The sequence below is a fragment of the Papilio xuthus genome, unplaced genomic scaffold (assembly GCF_000836235.2).
Source record: "Papilio xuthus unplaced genomic scaffold, Pxut_1.1 DF824992.1, whole genome shotgun sequence".
Taxonomy (NCBI): domain Eukaryota; kingdom Metazoa; phylum Arthropoda; class Insecta; order Lepidoptera; family Papilionidae; genus Papilio; species Papilio xuthus.
Window position 1 is genome coordinate 559,098 of NW_013533657.1, and position 19,140 is coordinate 578,237.

Genomic DNA, 19,140 nt, shown 5'->3' on the forward strand with positions numbered 1-19,140 from the left:
AGTTGTTGATTTTGGAATGTTTTACATTGGATCCGACAGACGGCGCTACCATCGCAGTGTCAAATTTTAAATAATATTCGAATTAAAGACGTGTAGACAGGACAACGTCTGTCGGGTCCGCTAGTATCGTATATTATTAAAATATTTGGACTAATTTAGACAACCATTCAATGTAGTAGTTTGAATTTTCAAGTATTAAATTATATATTTTTTATTTCTAACTTTTATAAAATATGTCTGGAAATGGATATGGTATTGGAGTTCTAAGGAAAATAGGTAATACTTGACACCTTTGTAAAAACGCAAAGTCATTGAGTTAAATTGCCAAAAAAACATCTTATGATTGATGATGTTTACTTTTCAAAGTATATTCACGCCTTTATACTTATTCTTAAAGGTCAAATATTGTATTTTTTTTATTAAATATTTATGAATATTAAAAAAAAAAAACTGCAAAGGCTTACGCTAAGCACAGACAGGATCAAGATATTTCCAATAGCTTTTACAAATGTAAACATGTAATGCAACCTGAACATATCGAAGTTGACGAAAGCCTAGTAAACTCTTGGTTAGGATACGCTCCGAGCCACTCAGTAGGCTGATGATGATTGCGGCAACGGTAGCCCACATTTGTAATCATGTGCCTGCTCCATATATCAAGTTCAACACTATCTTACCTGTGTATGTGAATAGAACATTGAGAAGTTGGAGACGATCACTGGAACTGGTAGTGCGATAGTCAAGACTCCAGCCAACGCACAGAGCGCGCCCACGAACATGCCTAGATACGTCTTCGGCGCCATATCACCGTATCCTACAGTTGTCATGGTAACTATCGCCCACCACAGTCCTAATGGGATTGACTTGAATTGATTGTCTGGGTTATCCTGGAATTTAATGTAATTTAGTTAATACAGTTGTATAGTTAAGCTTGACAAATATTTAACAAGATAAATATACTGGAAATTATTTTTTAATTGCTGACTAAAGTACAGTAAGTATGTTTGTCATCAAAATTGAGGCATAATTTATTTCAAGCGAGACGAAAGTTTTCGCCGGTGCGTAATTGACAGGCAATTAACTTCGAGCTCGGTCGCTCCGGCCTGTTACGAATATAAAAATGCATTTCCACTGCCATTTATAAAACGTTCGCATTCAACGAATGGACCGATATTTGCAATCAAATTTGTAGAAATAAACAATCAGTGAAATAAACTCACCAACAAAACCGTTTTATGAAAAAACAAAATACGATAGTAAAATATAACAATTATTTTTAAGACTCACCTGAGATTTCTCCGCATAGTATACTAAACTTGCAAAGATCACAATACCTAGAACTAAGAAAAACACTAGAAGGGTCAACTCTTTAGCAGACGCCTTAAACGTATGTACTAAAATTTTTAAACCCGGACTGTGTCTCGTCAATTTAAAAAGTCTCAGGATTTTTATAATAGAAATAAACTCTAAAATGTCCGCTTTATCAATATTTCTTTTCACTACAGTTAATTCTACAACAACGTCCATGTAAAAACTTAACGTTGCGATAAAGTCTATTATATTAACTGGGGATTTGATAAATTCTATTATGTTCGGCGCTACCTGAAACAAAACAAAATCATATTAAAAGTAAGTCGACAATTTAATAATTTACTTACAATGACAACAGCGGAAGGGTTAGACAAAATGCATTCGCTTCGAAGCGATTCTATAGCGAACTTCAAAAATGTATGGTACTGACGCGCGGCAACCACGTGACTTATCGAATGTTATTATCAGTTCTATGCATTTTTTCTAATTTTATCTTTCAATGAACTTTGTCTAACTCCCCAGAGGATCAAATGACTACTATTCGTCATGTATTTTTTTCGATTGAATGGCCACTGTTTGCCTTGAGGAGGCATTTACAGCTTCACCGGGCCTGAGGTGGCCGAGCGCCGTTGGCACTTAGCCTAAGCCTCGATCGTCATGTGTCACGTGATATTGCTTAAAATACTCCCACGTTGACAAAACATTACCGTGTTCTATTCCTAACAGTAGCGCCATCTATGGACAAAAATCAAGCTTAGAACTTTTTCAGTGTTACTAGTAAAGAAACCTACGTGATATTTTGAACAAATAAAATTAACAAACGATTTAAATAGATAGAAATAGACCAATTTTACAGCTATCTGCATAATTATTTAGCAAAAAAATTAAACGTTTTAATTTATTTCTATGAGAAAAACTTTTCAATGCAGTGTCGTAATTTGTTCTATTAAATTTAAAGTCCATTCCGGACCTGCGCCTGGCGGGTCTCCAACATGTGAGCTTAAAATTGAAAAGCACACAATTGCTTTGAAATAACCGGAAATATATTATTTTTAAATGTATAAAAATAGCAGGAAAATAAACAGTTTTTACAAGTGAAATGCGGAAAGAACCGAATTAAAAAAAATGAAATAACATTGGGGCATATTTTATTTTCTATCTTATTTGAATAAGTATAGTTGGGTTACTCATCGCATTTACATAATAAAAGTCGTTGGCAATATGCGAACAAAGTGGCTGATTCTAAGTCGTATCAATGTTGGAAAGTAGTAAAGAGGTCTTGCATTAACTCAATGCGATTTTATTTACAGAAGATGGTTTTAAACTTAACAAAACAAAATAGAATACTGTAGTACTGAATATTACTCTCTTGAATATGAGAAGATACGCTGAAAATCAAGCGTCAATATCCTAATGGTTAAGCGTCAATAGCCTAATTTCCGACCATGAGGTCGGGTTGTTCGAATCCCGCCATTCGACTATTGTCAACCATATCCTAGCACAAGCCTAGAGCTTAGTTGGAATGGTAAAAGAAACTCTAGTAAATTTACAAAAAAATCTGCTAATATTAAAACAATATATGCAAATGGAATTCATTACGTTTTATGTAAACTATACTGTGTCTGTCTACAGTCTAAACGACTAAACCGGTTTTGACAAGTATGCTGTCATTCGAATCATCTTCCCCAGAATGTTATACGGTATATAACATCAACACAAAACATAACGTGAACGTGACAAATATAATTGTACGTTAGTAAAAAACATGTTTTAATCGCATAAACAATAGATGGCGCTATTTCATACAAAAACTTATTCAGTCTTATTTAATTAGTGTTATGTTATTGATGTAAAAATAGTAACATCCCTTAATTAACATTGTACAATGTTACAATTAACGAATACTATTTTCATAAACAATACTACTCATTACTACTCCGCACTCCGTTCTCGAGTTGTTCATTTTGAAGGCAACGCAGTGTGACGGACACTTGGCACGTGTATAATACACGTGCTTAGCGTCTAGTGCTCAGTAAAATGTTTAAAAATTAACTGCACATTTCACATTCACATGGTGGGTTAGTGATTTAAAATAACTTTAGACTCTACCACTAATCTATTGTATAATATGAAACCACCAAAGTAACTCTACCACAGTAATTTATAGATCATCATCATCAGCTTACTATGCGTCCCCACCGAGGAGCTCGGAGCGTAACCTAAATCAAGGGTGACTAGGCCATAGTCAAAGATAATAACAAATTTTTATCCCAAAATATTTAACTAAATACTAGTGGTTGCTCGCGACTTCATCCGTGTAGATGTGTGTTCATCAATTTGAAATTACGCGATAACAATAATCCATAGAGACACGCATGATGTGTACAGGCTGATGATAAAACATCCATACATCTATCCATACAAATTTTCATTTATATAATGAGTAAGAAATAAGAACGTTGTATCGAATAACAATGTATTTCTAAACAGTGAATTAGGGCATTTTCCCGCGGGAGCCGGCTGGAGTTAGCCATTGCCACTTATCCCCTCTCACTAATGAATTTAATCTGACGTCTTAATCGCATTATTTATAAATACGCCTTCTCTGTACGAATGAGAAGTTTCTCGCAATATACCAATACATATAATTGTTATAAGTTTATTGTATTGTTAATATTATTTGTGTAAAAAGAAAGTGTAACAGTGGTAGAGCCCGCTTTAAAGTCTTCGCACGAATCGGCCAGGCTCGCCCGGTGAAATACCACGACCACACAGAAGACAGGCGTGAAGTGGATGCAATTCCGCGTTTCGTCTGATGAGTGTGCGTCCCGGAGGCCTAATTTAGTCCTCTTTCCCTTCCCACCCTTTTTCTTATAAGGAAAGTATGGGAAATGGAAGTGGACTTTCCGGATGAGAGGATGCATGGAAAGGGGAAATATTTCTGTGCATCCTCTCCTCCGTAGATTGAAGGTAGGCAAAGCATATGCAATTGCGTAAGTCTAAGGGCAACGGTCACTTCGCTATTTCAGCGATTTCAGGTGGCCGCTCGGTCGAAAATAAAAGAAAAGAATGTTTTAATTACGTCTCTGTATTTTGAGGAGCGGAAATCATTAACTTCAAATACTTTGCTTTTCATTCACTGTTGTGAATGACTTTGATTTGGCTTCCCTGTTGATTTTCAAAGGAAAGTATGTTCTATAGAAACATGGATTAGCGAAATATTTGTGTTATGGTGAAGATACGTTGAACAATATTCAGGATTGTTAAATGTTGATTTAATATTAGAAATCTACACTTAGGTACTGTTTAATTCATAAAACAAATCTAAACGTAGTACTTAAAATTCTGCAAACGTTAGTAAAATTTAGGAGCAGATAAAATATAATATAAAGGGCTGAACATCTTGTATCTATGGGGTAACAAATTGAAAGCGGAATCAAATAGGAAATAGAGAGAAGTGGAACACGTCCAATTTTGCAGATTCTTGAACTCGAGCTGTTTTACTTGAAAGTCGAGATTTATATGGAGATTGTTTAAGATTTTTTAAGTTGTGTTTTTAAAAAGATCTATTTTAAAGACAACGTACTTGATCACAATAATTAAGTTAAAAAGTTTTACGTTTTGAGTTAAATTATTTTATATAAATATTATTTTGTTTCTACTCTTATTTGCAGGTAATAACGTGATTGTAACACTAAAATCTTGTTTGAAAATACTGACAATTAGTTCTAGATAAAACAAAACAAATCCTATTAATTTATAACCAGACAGACAGTCAGGCAAGTCTAATCTTAATCTGCTCTGAGTCGTAATTGGATTAATGATTTAAGCCGTAGTATTTGTTAGTTACAATTTTTCTATTATATTTTTAATAGGCACTTACTAAGCTAGCGCGTACCATCTTTCGACCAAATCTCCACTTCACCAGGTGGGATCGTGGTCAAGCGCTAGCTTATAAAACGTAAAAAAAAAATTAAGTAGTATTTAAGTGCATAATTATGTTAAATACATGTTTTTTTTATTTTACTTTCTCGTAATTAACGTAGCATGCGACTCCGTCCACGCGGAATTAAAAAAAAACTTATTATGTAGCCTATGTCTTCCTCTGAATATGTTCTACATGTATGCCAAATTTCAGCTAGATAAATTCAGTCGTTTTGAAGATACCTTCAAACAAACATTCATCCATCTAAACATTCGCATTTATAATATTAGTAATATTAATACAAAGTTAAGTTGTCGTAGCAATTGTTATTTTAAACCAATATCCAGAAGAATTATGTACATAATATTCTGTTTATCTCACGATGTGAAGTATGTATACGGTATTGGGGATTACGTTTGCTCAGAATTTAGAATTCGACACCCGGCAACTTTATTTACGAGGCCTACTATATCGTATTTCTCAAGAGAGACTTATATTGTTGCAGGAAGTAACTGTAAAATGAGAAAATTTTATTAGTAAAGAGATGAAAATTTGTAAATAGACTTTCAAATATTGTCTGAATTTTCTCAGTAGGTTTAATAAACTTGTGTAAATAATTTGACTGAAAATTTTATGCTTTTTGTTACTCATTTAAATAAAAAAACAATGCTTATTATACATAACGGTTTAACTATACGTATAAATATCATATAACAGAATAGCGTAGTCAACCTAAAGAGGGCATCTTCAACATGGCGGCTAAATGAACAAGCCTGACTCGCTGACTAGAGTGCGCTTCGCGAATCAAATTTTTTCCTCTTACAAGAATTTATGGATGTTGAATTAAATTTGACGCTATTGAGAATTTTTATGTTTTTATTATTTAAAATTTTGATATAAAATATAAAAGATAAGTTTTACAGGGTCTGTGAAATTAAAAAATATATATATTTCTTTGCTACAACGACAAGCCTTCTAACACATCACTCAGATTTCTTTGAATACTCTTAGAATGTTCCATATTTCTGTAGTAAACTTACTAATATTATAAATACGAAAGTTTGGATGGTTGGATGAATGGATGTTTGTTATTACGTATCTTCAAAACGGCTTAATGGATATCGACAAAAGTCATAGATGTAGAACATTGTCTGGAAGAACACATAGGCCAATTTCCAAATTTTTTTTTATCCGCACAGACGGAGTCCCGGGCAAAAGCTATGAAATCATGAATCATGTTATTAAATGCAAAGTAACTTTTGTTTTAGTCACGTACTTAGCGTTGCCGGAAGTTCGGTATCCGCGTTCACCCTCGTCACCTTAATTAATAGATTATTGTGCGTTAATCGTATTTATGTGACGATGATATTTGATATTTTGTAACTGAGAAGTTTTGGAATTAAAAGCAATATCCTAGTTGTCAATACAGAATGGTGAAACTTTAAAACTTAATTTAGGACCTCTTTTGTTTCGACATTCATTTGTTTTAATTCTTAAAACGTTTGCAAATAACTTTTATCCTATATTTAGGGTTACGTACCTCTTTGGAATAAAACGGAACCCTTATAGAATCACTTTGTTGTCCTTCCGTCTGTCTATGAAGACCATTTTTTTTAGAATAGAAAGTAACTTAATTTTTGTCTTTGGTTTAAAAAATTACGTATTAGTAAACAAACCCGTAGTGGGTAAGCATGGTTGACGCCTAACTTAAGATAGGCTCCGAACCTCTCAATGGGGACGTATAGTGAGCTGATGATGATGATGAGTTAATAATAAGGAAATCAGTTTAAAAAAATGATTATTTCAAAACGAAATTTCAACTCAGAGACCATTATTTTTTATAGTTACACATTCGACCTCGAAGTTTGCGCAAAAAATTATTACTTCTAACATTTATATTCCATCGCAAACTGGGTCAATGTTGCGCACAAGTTTTATTTTGTAAATGCAAATTCAGGAAAGTTCTCTGGATTTATATGAATGGGAGACCTATGCGTGTCGGCGGCTTGTGGACAAAACTTCCTAATATTTTTGAATGACCTATTTAATTTAAAAATATAATATGAAATCATAAATATTAAATACGTTAGTGTTATTCTACATCGTACTTTATATAATAAGTGCGAAAGTTTAGATTAATGGATGGATGTTTATAAGAAGATATCTCCATAACGGCTCAACGAATCCTAATGAAATCAGGCATGGATTTAGAATATTTTCTAGAAGGACACGTAGGGTACCAATTAAGATCATTTTCGCTGGCAACAATTAGTAAAAATAAATGTAAATATTAACGGAGTACCAAACTTAGTACAGAGTAACAAAATCTTTAGAATAACTTTATACTTGGTTGTTGAAGACAAGCCAATTATCGCTACAACAAGTAAGGGATCTAGTTAACAAGTTTACGCAAAAACTGTAAAGAAACTTTTCTTGGTGGGACGAGTATATTTTTATACTTCGCTTTGACCTAATAACACGACCTCTCGATAGAAAAGGTATACGTGTCGAGTAGAAGAGCTTCTCCAGTCACTATGCTTAGTTTGAAGAAACAAAGGGCCCTCGATTTGCTAGCAAAGCTATTGAAATCTGTAAGATATAGGCTTTATTATGTTGCGTGTGCATGTTATGTGGAGGTTGTGATGATGTACTGAATTACGACTTAAAACACTAGATGTGAATGTTTTTTTATAAAAATTTTAGCGGATTTTTGGTAATTTATTTAACTGTCGTTCACGACTCCGTACGCGAGGAATTAAAAATAAATTATTAGTAGTCTATGTGTTCTTCCAGACTATGTTCCAAATCTATGCCTTTTAGCGAGATCCATGCAACTGTTCTGGAGATACCTTATAACAAATATTCATCCATCCATCCAAACATTCGCATTTATAATTAGTAAGAACTACGATCTATGATGCCAAAGAACTGACATTTTTGTCAGTTTTTTTTTCGCTTGCAATAATAAATAAAAGATATTCGAGTGATAAAAATAAGACTTTATATTAAACAGAATTGGATAGAAATTTGAAGCTATAAATCAAAGAAAAGGTAAGTCTTTTGATCAAAAAACAACCTTATAAATTTTGATCGACAAAAACAAACAAGTTTTTATAAATCGAAAACATTTTCACCATTCTTGTATTAAACTTCCTCAAAGCGATATTCGCAATATATTTAGTGTTTGTATAGAAAGTGCAAAGAATTAGATTTTAATGGAATTAATCAATATCATCATCATCATCAGCTCACTATACGTCCCTATCGAGGGGCTCGGAGCCTACCCTAAGTTAAGGGTGATTAGGCCATAGTCAACCACGCTGGCCAAGTGCGGCTTGGTTGACTTCACACATATCTTTGAATTTCTTCTTAGATATGAGCAGGTTGAATCACGATGTTTTCCTTCACCGTAAGAACGTCGGATAAATGTACATATGTAAATCGGAAATCGAAAAACACATTGGCACATGGCAGGATTCGAACCCAGGACCTGCAGATTGCAAGTCAAGTGCTTGACCACTGAGCCACCGACGCTTAATGGAATGGAACTAATGAGAAATTCTATATCAGACTATTTCTTAGTTTTGGTTTTAATTTATTTATATTATACAATGTTATTATCTTATTAATTCTTACTAATATTATAAATACGAAAGTTTAGATGTATGGATAGATGGTTATTTGAAGGATCTTCATGAAAATTTGCACAGATGTAGAACATAATCTGAAAGAACACATAGGCTACTAATTAAGTTTATCTTTAATTCCGTGCGAACGGAGTCGCGGGCGACTGCTAGTTTTTTTAATAGTAATTTAGTTTATAAGTTACGTAAGTAGAAGCCGTATTGACATAATATTTCACAAGGTGTTTGCAATAAATAAAAGGACGCGTGGACGTGACAATCTGAAAAATTTCAGGTACTCTTATGATGTCGGATACTCCGTGCGAGTACATTATTGGATTTTTTTGTTTCTGACAAAAATATTTCATGATAGATAATAATACAACTAAGAAACTTAACAATCTTACCAATATTATAAATGCTAATGTTTGGATGGATGGATGGATGTATGTTTGTTAGAAAGTATCTCGAGAACGGCTGTATAATTCTCGCTGAAATTGGGTATAGATGTAGAACATGGTAACACAGAACTCAATAAGTTTTTTTTTAATTCCGCGCGGACGGTGTCGCGTGTGATAGCTAGTGCCTTTGCTATGAACTTAATCAGCGCAGTAATAATTTTAATTTAAAAAATAATTCATTGTAATATAGAAATAATTTTTTTACGACATTTTTTTTGTATTAAATTTTAAATAAATAAAATAAAGATAAATAAAAATAAAAATGTATTCATTTCAAAAAAGCGTTAACTTATTTTCTATATGTAAATATACAAACAAACAGGCGTATTTCCTCGAAACGTATCAACACGATATTGTATTTGATTTACAAAATTGAATATCCTTGAGGGTTGTTTGACTGTTACGAAAACTGTTTATAAAAAGACTAGAATAAGGCACTCTATTTCTTGTAATATTACGATGACTCAATCGTACGTAAAGTACTAAGAAGAAAACATTGTTTTTAGTTTTTATTTAAGAATAAACTGAAACACATAAAGTACCTTTTAGATATTATTAGTTAGGATACTTTGGCGCGAATTCGCGAGTTACCAATTCAAGTGTCAGATTGATTAGTGAGGGGACATAAACGTTGATATTTTAATAAGGCTAGTGTTGCGCCGATACACCGGCAGTGTAGGATTTTCTTCCTAACAATATAAAACAACAAAATTCGGTTTTCCTTTCCTGACGAATATCAATCTACATAAAATCAATCTACATAAAAATTACTAATCGATATGATACGATCTATGATCGAATCTTACGTCCTTCAGTCAAGTATTTAAACGCAATTATTTTGTTCATTTAATGGTTAATGATGGAAGCAATAGTGTCAGGCACGAGGACATAAGGCAAATGCCTCATGACGTAGACATATCAAGTGAGAGCACGTGGACGTCTCCTTCCATATGCGTACAAAAAAGTTGAAATTTTCGAGGATAGAAAGCGTATAGTAAAGAACACGGCACTTTTACCTTATAACTACGACTAGTCTGGCGAGAATGAAACGACTGAAATTGTTAAGGACTCAGTGAGTTTAATTCCCATTCATGGTCAGTCGTGCAGTAAATAAAGCCACAATTTTTTTCGTTCAAAAGTTGACGTTAAAAGTTGCTAATAAATTTCCTCTTTCGTCTTTTGTGATGCAAAAGTTTCTTATTCAATGAAAGTCGATTCTTTTTGCAATCAATTTTTAATTAAGTGAGACGCTTTCGAATCATCGAATCTTTCATTGTTTAAAAATAAGATATATTCTGAGAATGGAAGATAAGAAATTCAATATGGATGATATTAATTGTTTTGTGATTGTTCGTTTTCATTGCCGAGATATCGAAAATAACGTGTTTGTTATCTCTTTTCTTTTCAAAGGGATGGAGAAGGATGAAAATACAATTATGCATTCCTTTAACGGCAGTAGAGTTGTAACATGTCTTTACATTTACGAAGATAGACTCTGCTGACCTGATTTAGCTTTGGAATATATTACCTAATTCGCAATGTTGGATATTTGCCAAAAATAGTTTCTAAAAAATGTTGTTTGAAACTTTAATGTGATGTGACTTATGCTACAGTTAGATAAGACTGAGTTCAATATTTTTTTTTCATCATTATTAAGTTAGCGAAATTAAATTTCAACTCAGGTTAAAATCTAAGTAGGTTTTAATAAAAAATGTTCTGCTTTTAAGTTATTATACTTTTGTTCTTGTATTATTATTGGATTCAAAGTACAATTAAATATACGTATACTCTATAACATAAAATATGAACCAAAATAAGTGTAACGTTCCTAAAAATTTTACCCATTTGTTTATAAATAACAAATAAACATTACATACAGGGTGTAATGTTTATAAATAGCAAATAAACATTATATAAAGTATGTAATTATTTTATTATCGAATTTTATATTCAGTTGGAAAAATACTATAGATATTTTAAAAGTAATCCGATGAGTGGATAGACGAGAGACCAATTTTATTTGCGAACTCTGACTGAGTAGGGAAACATGTAATCCCGTATGTACGATTCTTCAAAGCACAGCTTGACTTTTTCAAATAAAAAAATATATTATTATAATATTATTTTTAATTAAATGATTACTGAAATAAATGTACTCTAAACTACTAACAAGGAACGAGTAACGAGGAACGACGCTCTCCTTCACTCTACTTAAGTATATCTTCCATCTCTCTCTCTCTCTCATGCCGAATGTGTAAAATGTGGCTCGTCCTTGAACATTTTTACCTATTTTTAGTTGTAACTACGTGGAAGGAGTCGCGGGCGACAGATAACATATAAATAAATCTCAAACACTTACCACAGACCGCACTAATAGTTCAATAGTAAACCAAACATTGCATATTAGTTCAATGTAAAAGAAGGCGACATGCGGCTGTCCGTTGTCGAGCCACGCGGGCCTGGTCTCCAAGTCCGCTGTCGAGTTATTCACATCATCTTCCTCGAGCAAGGGCTCCGACACCCGAAGGTCAGGGTGCGTCTTCAAACAGAAGCACAATACTGATACGCAGATGAAGAACACCGATATTGCAGATATCACCTGAAACAATATTGTATTCATTTACTGTAGAAAACTTTCTAAAATTTTAAAATCTTTGTTTCAAAATGCCACCAATAGATGGTGCTGTATCAAATTAAGGTTAAACAATACATGTTGTCTCGCTCTTTCTATATAGAATGAAAAGGGATGACAATATGTGTTAGATCAAGTGTCACTGGAATTCTACGATAAAGGTGTATATTTACATTATATATTTGTAGATGTAAAAGAAATCATTAAAATAAATTAAAAGACTTGTAAAGTTAATATTAGGGAATACTTTTATATCTTTGTAGATGTAAAATGGAAGTTAATGTAGCGTGAACTGATAAGAGTTTTATATAAAGTCTAGAGAACAAATTGTAAGAACATACGAAATTACGGGTCAGTGAATATTTAAATATTAAAGAAAACATTTCAAACGATATAACTAAATGATTTATTAATGAGATATATTTTTAATTTTAAGGGCAAAACGTTCATAATTTTGACTCTAATATGTTTTTAATGTTAGGAACAATTGGGTTAACTTCGTTTACATAATCGGTTGAAAGTTTCGTCCTGTTTTTTCCTCTTTCAATAAAACATCAAGTTTCATGAACAGAAATCTGTCATCAATCACTATATTGCATATAGCTCTATATACTATATGTATATCAGTCCAAGTCAAAAGCGAAGTATATTTTTGGTAAGTTATACCATAGAAGTATTTTTTGAGTAGATAAAAAATTTTCCAATCCTCCTTCAAATTCTCAATCCTTTTTATAGGCAAAATTGAGAAGAAGAAATAGACAATAATATTCATAAGGCTTTAACTGAAATAAGAGATGACGTAAAAAAAATTCTGTCCATTCCCCTTCCTCGGAAGATCCAATTCCCCTTCCCAATCGTTCGGGATATGTATATTCTTTATTTTTTAATATCTTTTCTCTTGCGTCACAATGTTTTTGTTTACAGAACACGATTTGTCAAATTACTACGGCGTATAAATATTTAGAGAAATTCGCGCGTGTTTTGTTTTATTTATTGCGAACAGCGGACGGTGCTTGTTTTGTTAACTGTACAATTTGTCGAGTAATAAATTAAATTTTGATAATGCATTTTATGTTTCATTGGGTTAATTAATTTTGTTTAATGCTACATGAGCTTGACAAATATAGAAATTCCTGTCCCACTTTTGAACTACAAATAGAGTATTAAATTTTATAATTATTTTAAACTATTATATTTAATTATTTCCGTATATAGTATAAATTATAAAAAAATTAAATTAAATTGTGAAATCATAAAAACATTTAATAAAATCAAGTTTTCAAAAGGAGACCACCTTTTTGGTCCAAGTAGAGTCACGACAATTATGAGAAAATTACTTAATACAGAAGAACTATAGACCTGAAAGTTGCTTGTAATGATAAAAAAAAACCCTTCTCCTGTTATGCGAGTTATTTTCTCTACCAAAACGATTTACTTATCTTTTGTTGTACAAAATCACAGATCAATACAAGTTCCGTTATGAAATAGCGCGGTGTGCGACTAATTGTCGTTGAAATGGTTCTCATCTCCGGTTTAACGCCATCTATCCGTTTATTATCGCGACAATCGCATTGAGCTTAAAATACTTTTTCAACTCATATTTTATATGCTTTTAAAACTTTTATAAATTCAGGTCACGATCCATTAAGATACGAGCATTTAGTGATCGTTTTGGATTTACTTTTGCAGATCGTTAGTATAGATTTAATTTACTAAATCTGTAATTAGGGCAGCCCTTAGTTGTGGTTTAAAAAGACGGAGTGAGGAATCGGTTATTACACTTTATATTAAACATCTTATATTTTTTTATAAAATGAAGAAATCATTTCGTTAATTTTGCCCTACAAATATTTTTCAATACTCAGAGGCACAAATACTTTTCGACTCTTTTCCAATACGTTGGGGATTGAAATATTGAATTCCAGCAATAGCGTTTCTCTGCATATCGTGTGTGTATTTTCATCTCAAAAAATATTTTAACTAAACTTTTTAATAACTGATATAAAGCTTTTGAAAATCAAAAATTAAAACACATATAGTCCAACAAATTTATCTGGCCCGCGGCCTTCTATCACCGAGCCAGAAAAACTTGTCGCACTATATTGATATTTTACATACCTTAGCGGTGGGTGAACTGGATGGCTCATCGAACAGCGCCCATATCTTAGGTTTGATCCTTTGCCAGATGCCCAGCTCTCCTGAGAGATATGCCTCCTCGTATCCAAACAGTCTGGCGATCTCTTCTTCTGAAGGCTTCTCACTGTCGATATCCAATTTATCCAGTATTGCCAAGGTATTCTATAACCAACAAAAATACATACATTTCTAAGTATACTCTTCCTTATAAGATGAAGGACGCATAGGAAGGGAAGATATTCTCTTTCTGTGTATCCCCATCCCCGTCCATTAAAGGAAGGAAAGGCATCTACAATTGCGTATGTCTATGGGCAACGGTCGCTTTGCTTTTTCAGCGATTTCAAGTGGCCACTCCCTCGTTTGCCACCTTTTAATATAAAACAGATAGGCAATGCATCTGTAATTGCGGGTGTCTACGATGACTGATGTGAATTATGGTCATTATCTTGCCGTAAAAATAAACAAAATAACTCTCATTTAGCTTCGCTGAAGAAATGTTTAATATTTAAACTGATGTCATAAAAACAGTAAAGGGTTTATGTACTGTTCACATTATGTGTCGCTTTTCAGTACGTTAAACAAAATTAACATAAAACGTGTTATGAGGTGTTATCGTTTTAAACGTACACAAGGGGTATGATATTGCCGTGTCATAAAACTGCGCTCGGTGAGTTTCCTCATTTTTTATATTTTAAAATAAGGAACAGAAAATTTAACTAATATTATAAATGCAAAAGTTTAAAGGAAATGTCTTAGAAGGTATCTCCAGAAAAGCTCAAGGGATCTCACTGAAATTTGGCACAGACGTAAAACATAGTCTGAAAGAAGACATAGGCTATTTAATGTGTTTTTTTAAGGATGGGCGCACGAACAGAAGCTTGTAATGTTTGAAAATGGCAACTCGAACTAACCAAACGAAATACGCATTTCATTAAAAGGTTTTAAACCAAAAGTCATGAAGTACATGATAATACAAAACTTAAAACAAAATGGTGTCGCATTCGCAGATATCTGACCTGCATGCTAAGTTAAGAAAAAAAAATTAAACAAAAAAAGTAATATAAAAATTCATATTGAATTTTTTTGTACTAGCTTTAATAATGTCCGGAGCGTTCGGTACAGATTAGTCTGTACGGCCAGTGTTATCCGAGCTAATGAAAAAAATGATCCCACAACATTGTCACGTTAGCTGGGTCATAATGCAACTTTGAATAATAGAAATTCACAACATATATCTCATACAATGCATTTGAAAATAATAAAAAGTAATCAGAAAATTCAGTCTTGGATAAAAAAATAAAATAAGCTACGAATAACATGTTCATGTGAAAATCCGAATGTCGCAATACAGGATTAAATCCATTATACCTCGTACTTCTTGGAACTAATCATTGGAAATCTATTTAATTTTATAGCTAATTTTATCTTTAGGTAAGCTTTAAATTATAGTTAAGAAACATACACAACAAAACATAGTACTAGGATAAATAAATTCAAGTGTCAAATATTATATCAAGTCTGAAAGTAGAAGCCGTACTAGAACAATTGAGAAGTAAAAGGTTAATTGTGAAGGTTATGAGGAGGGAAGAATCACATGTGCCAAGGAGAACATAAAGTAAGGGTGGAGCAGTACGCCGGTAGATGTAGGTATAGGAAGAGATGGATGGATTGCGTGAAAGATGACTTGATTAAGAAGATGTTGATAGATAGATTGATTTGGAGGACGGAAATCTGTTGCACCTACCCTATAAAAGTGTGACAAGGACAGTGAGATGATGATGAAACATTACGTCGGTTTCCTTTAATACAAAGTATTAACCTCAATATTATATCCAAAGAGGATAAATCTCTTGAATCTCGTCGACCATTAGTTAGGATCTGATCATTCCTATTAAGCATTATAATAGATACAAAGGGAATTGATTCGATGGCGCTCAAAGGGCCGTAAATATAATGAAGTACATTCCGCCACTGAAATCCGGATTCCCAATCTAAAAGGCAAATAAAGGTCTCGGATAAATTAAATAACAAATTGCGATTATGTCCTTTAAATGTATTGCTACCAATTTTACAAAATATTAAATCAATAATTGAAAACATGTTTAAACGCTTTTATTGGTTATCGATCTGAATCTATAACCGAGAGGAGCTAGAGCTATCTTGCTAATATTATAAATGCAAATGTATGAATGGATGGCTGTTTGTTAGAAGGTATCTTCGGAACGGCGTTGATACATTGAGATTTTGATAAATTTGTCACATTTGTAAAACATATGGACAAAAACATAGCGTACTTATTAATTTTTATTTAATTTTAAGCGGACGAACTCGCGAGCGACAGCTAATGTTCGTAAAAAAATCTCACAAGATGACTTAGCTTACCTTAAAGTAAAATTAAATAAATAAGTAAATAATATTAAAATTATTTAGAAACAACTTTAATATTATTAAATCCTCTTTTGTTATATATGGATAACCTTTTCCTTCAATGTACTCGACAAAGAGAATTACGATACGTGCTCTTATTGAGACAGGGCTCAAGTAATCCTAGAGTAGAGAGCTTTGTGTGTTCTATTCCTTTGTTTGTACTTGACATATTGGTTACTTGATCTAATGTTATCATCACGAACAAGGTAACCTGTAATACGCTAACTTAGAATAATAGAGATAGACTTTCAACATATCCGTCCATATTTTAACATTGTTAACATTGTAAATTAAATTTGTGAAATGTGAGTAGTAAGTAATTCAATATTATGCAAATACTCACATTTCACAAATTTAATTAGCTGTTCGTTCGCGCGGAATGTAAAAAAAAAAATTATGAGTAACCTATGTGTTCCTACAGATTATGTTCTACATGTGTGCCAAATTTCAGCAAGATCCATGCAGCTGTTCTGAAGAAACCTTCAAACAAACATCTAAACATTCATATTTTTAATATTAGTATGATAGTAAGTTTTTAATAAATAAAAACTCAATTATAGCGATTCCAAGTAATCTAAACCTATCAAATTCTAACTGCTTATGTAGTATTTGTGAAGTAAATCTATGTATATAATCAAAAGTATATATAATATTTCAATAAAATCTGGGACAATTTCATCGTATTTAGTTGCAACTTAATTATTTCTATCATTTAAAATAGAAACTGTAGCGCAACAATTTTGAATAAAACATGTTAACCAAGTGTTAGGTAAAGTCCGACTTCTATAAACCTCGAGCCGTCCGTCTGTTGTCTGATTAAAGCTCGCTTCGCTGGATTTAGCTATTGATCAGTGATTGAAATATATTCTTAATTTTATTTGTACAAAGTATCTCTATTAGATTATTTTGTAGAGATATTTGTTTGGTGTTACTATTTGCTTGTAACGAATTAACTTAACTTGGATTTTACTTAATCGATTTCAAGGTTTCATTCACCATTATAATACTTCTTTGAGTTATATATTAACTTGACCAGAAGTATATAATGCGAAAACAAAATCACTCATGTGTCGCAACGCTTTGTTTACCATATGTCTAAGCTTGGTTCATGACGTTTTGGATATGTCAAAATCGACCAGCTCTTACTGCTAGAGCCATCTACTGATAAACAAGAGAACTTAGTTGCGCACCTAATATATTGACAGGAATATCAGACGTACATTTCCTATCACCTGTGCGAAGCAAGACCATGTCAAGTTGACAAAAATAAATCAAGAAAACATCATTGGCTTGAATGTTTGAGATATTTTTACTTTTATTATATCGTCAAAAATGAGAAACTTAATCTTAATTTTAGTTTTACACTCTGTACACACTACTAGTTAAAGTACGTGATGTTTTTGTAACAAAGTATACTTATCTGTGAGAGACGGACGTGTCGGGAGTGACCATGTGTCCTAATCCCGGATAATGGAGACGAGCTCTTTGATTGCAACATTCGCTTTTACTGTACGCTATAGATCTAATGATATCACCGTGTTTAAAAGTTAAAAAGCATATGGATTTGTTAATAAGTAATTTAATACGTTAAGTTAAAAGTAATCAGACAGTTCCCTAAGTTAAAAGTTGATTGAAAGTAAATTAAGCCTTATAATGTAAACTTGCAAAGTTAAGTTTAAGGTTTAAGTCATTAAGTTAAGTAGCCGAAAAAGTACTTTGTCATAAACTTTCATTTATTAAAATCTATTATGATTATTATACACAAAATAAAACATTATATAAAAGACGGAAAAAATATTGATAAAATATAGTAGGATCTTTTTTACTTCACTGTGAAACACATTGAGCCCATCCGAAACAAATAGTAAAAAAGTACATAACAATACTTTATTCTTTACATAAAACTACGACCAACTTTATGTGTTCGTACGTGAAAGTAATAAAAGACGAGAATGTATTCTATTTACCGATTGACATACATATATGAGTTCGGAATTGTAAGATATTTCATAGCGTGAGTAATAAATGCCATTTATATATCATCGTCGCAAAATATATTTACAAGTACACAACACATTTGTAGCTAATTTGTATATCTTTATATACAAAACAAGCGTTGGTGGTTCAGTAGTTATGACATGTAATCTGCATGGGTTCAAATCTCGCTATGTACCAATGTGTTTTTCAATATTCGGTTTAGTTATGTACATTGATCCGATGATTTTACGGTGATGTGTAACATCGTGATCTGCTAAGAAATTCAGCGATGTGTATGAAGTTAACCTGCAGTGGGCTAACGTAGTTGACTATAGTCTAATGACCCCAAACTTAGAGTAGGCTCTGAACTCCTCAGTAGAGACGTATATTGATGATCTTATATAAAACAAGATTATATAGTATTTATATATATTAACATTTTTTTCATAACATCCTGTACAGTTGTCAGTCAAGAATTTATAATAAAACTTATTCTGAAGTCATCAAATTATGTTAGTAATGAAAACAGAAAGCGAATCAAATATACAAAAGTTGGGCAAATTCCTTGCGCCGCGTCAACAACTTAACCCTTTGACTGCCGGCGCGTGAAATCACATTTTATGAAGTCGTAAATTGCCGCGTTAGCTG

At 32.5% G+C, this 19,140-nt stretch overlaps 1 protein-coding gene across 1 annotated transcript in view; it reads right to left on the minus strand.

The window, feature by feature from the left end:
• Positions 1 to 668: 668 nt before the first annotated feature.
• Positions 669 to 19,140, minus strand: part of LOC106126512 (potassium voltage-gated channel protein Shaw) — a 30,325-nt gene continuing 11,853 nt past the window's right edge. The window contains exons 3-6 of the mRNA XM_013324223.1: positions 14,071 to 14,250; positions 11,680 to 11,919; positions 1,288 to 1,602; positions 669 to 887 (exon numbers count right to left, since the gene is read on the minus strand). Of these exons, the coding sequence (XP_013179677.1) occupies positions 669 to 887; positions 1,288 to 1,602; positions 11,680 to 11,919; positions 14,071 to 14,250 (954 nt within the window). The remainder of the gene's footprint in view (positions 888 to 1,287; positions 1,603 to 11,679; positions 11,920 to 14,070; positions 14,251 to 19,140) is intronic.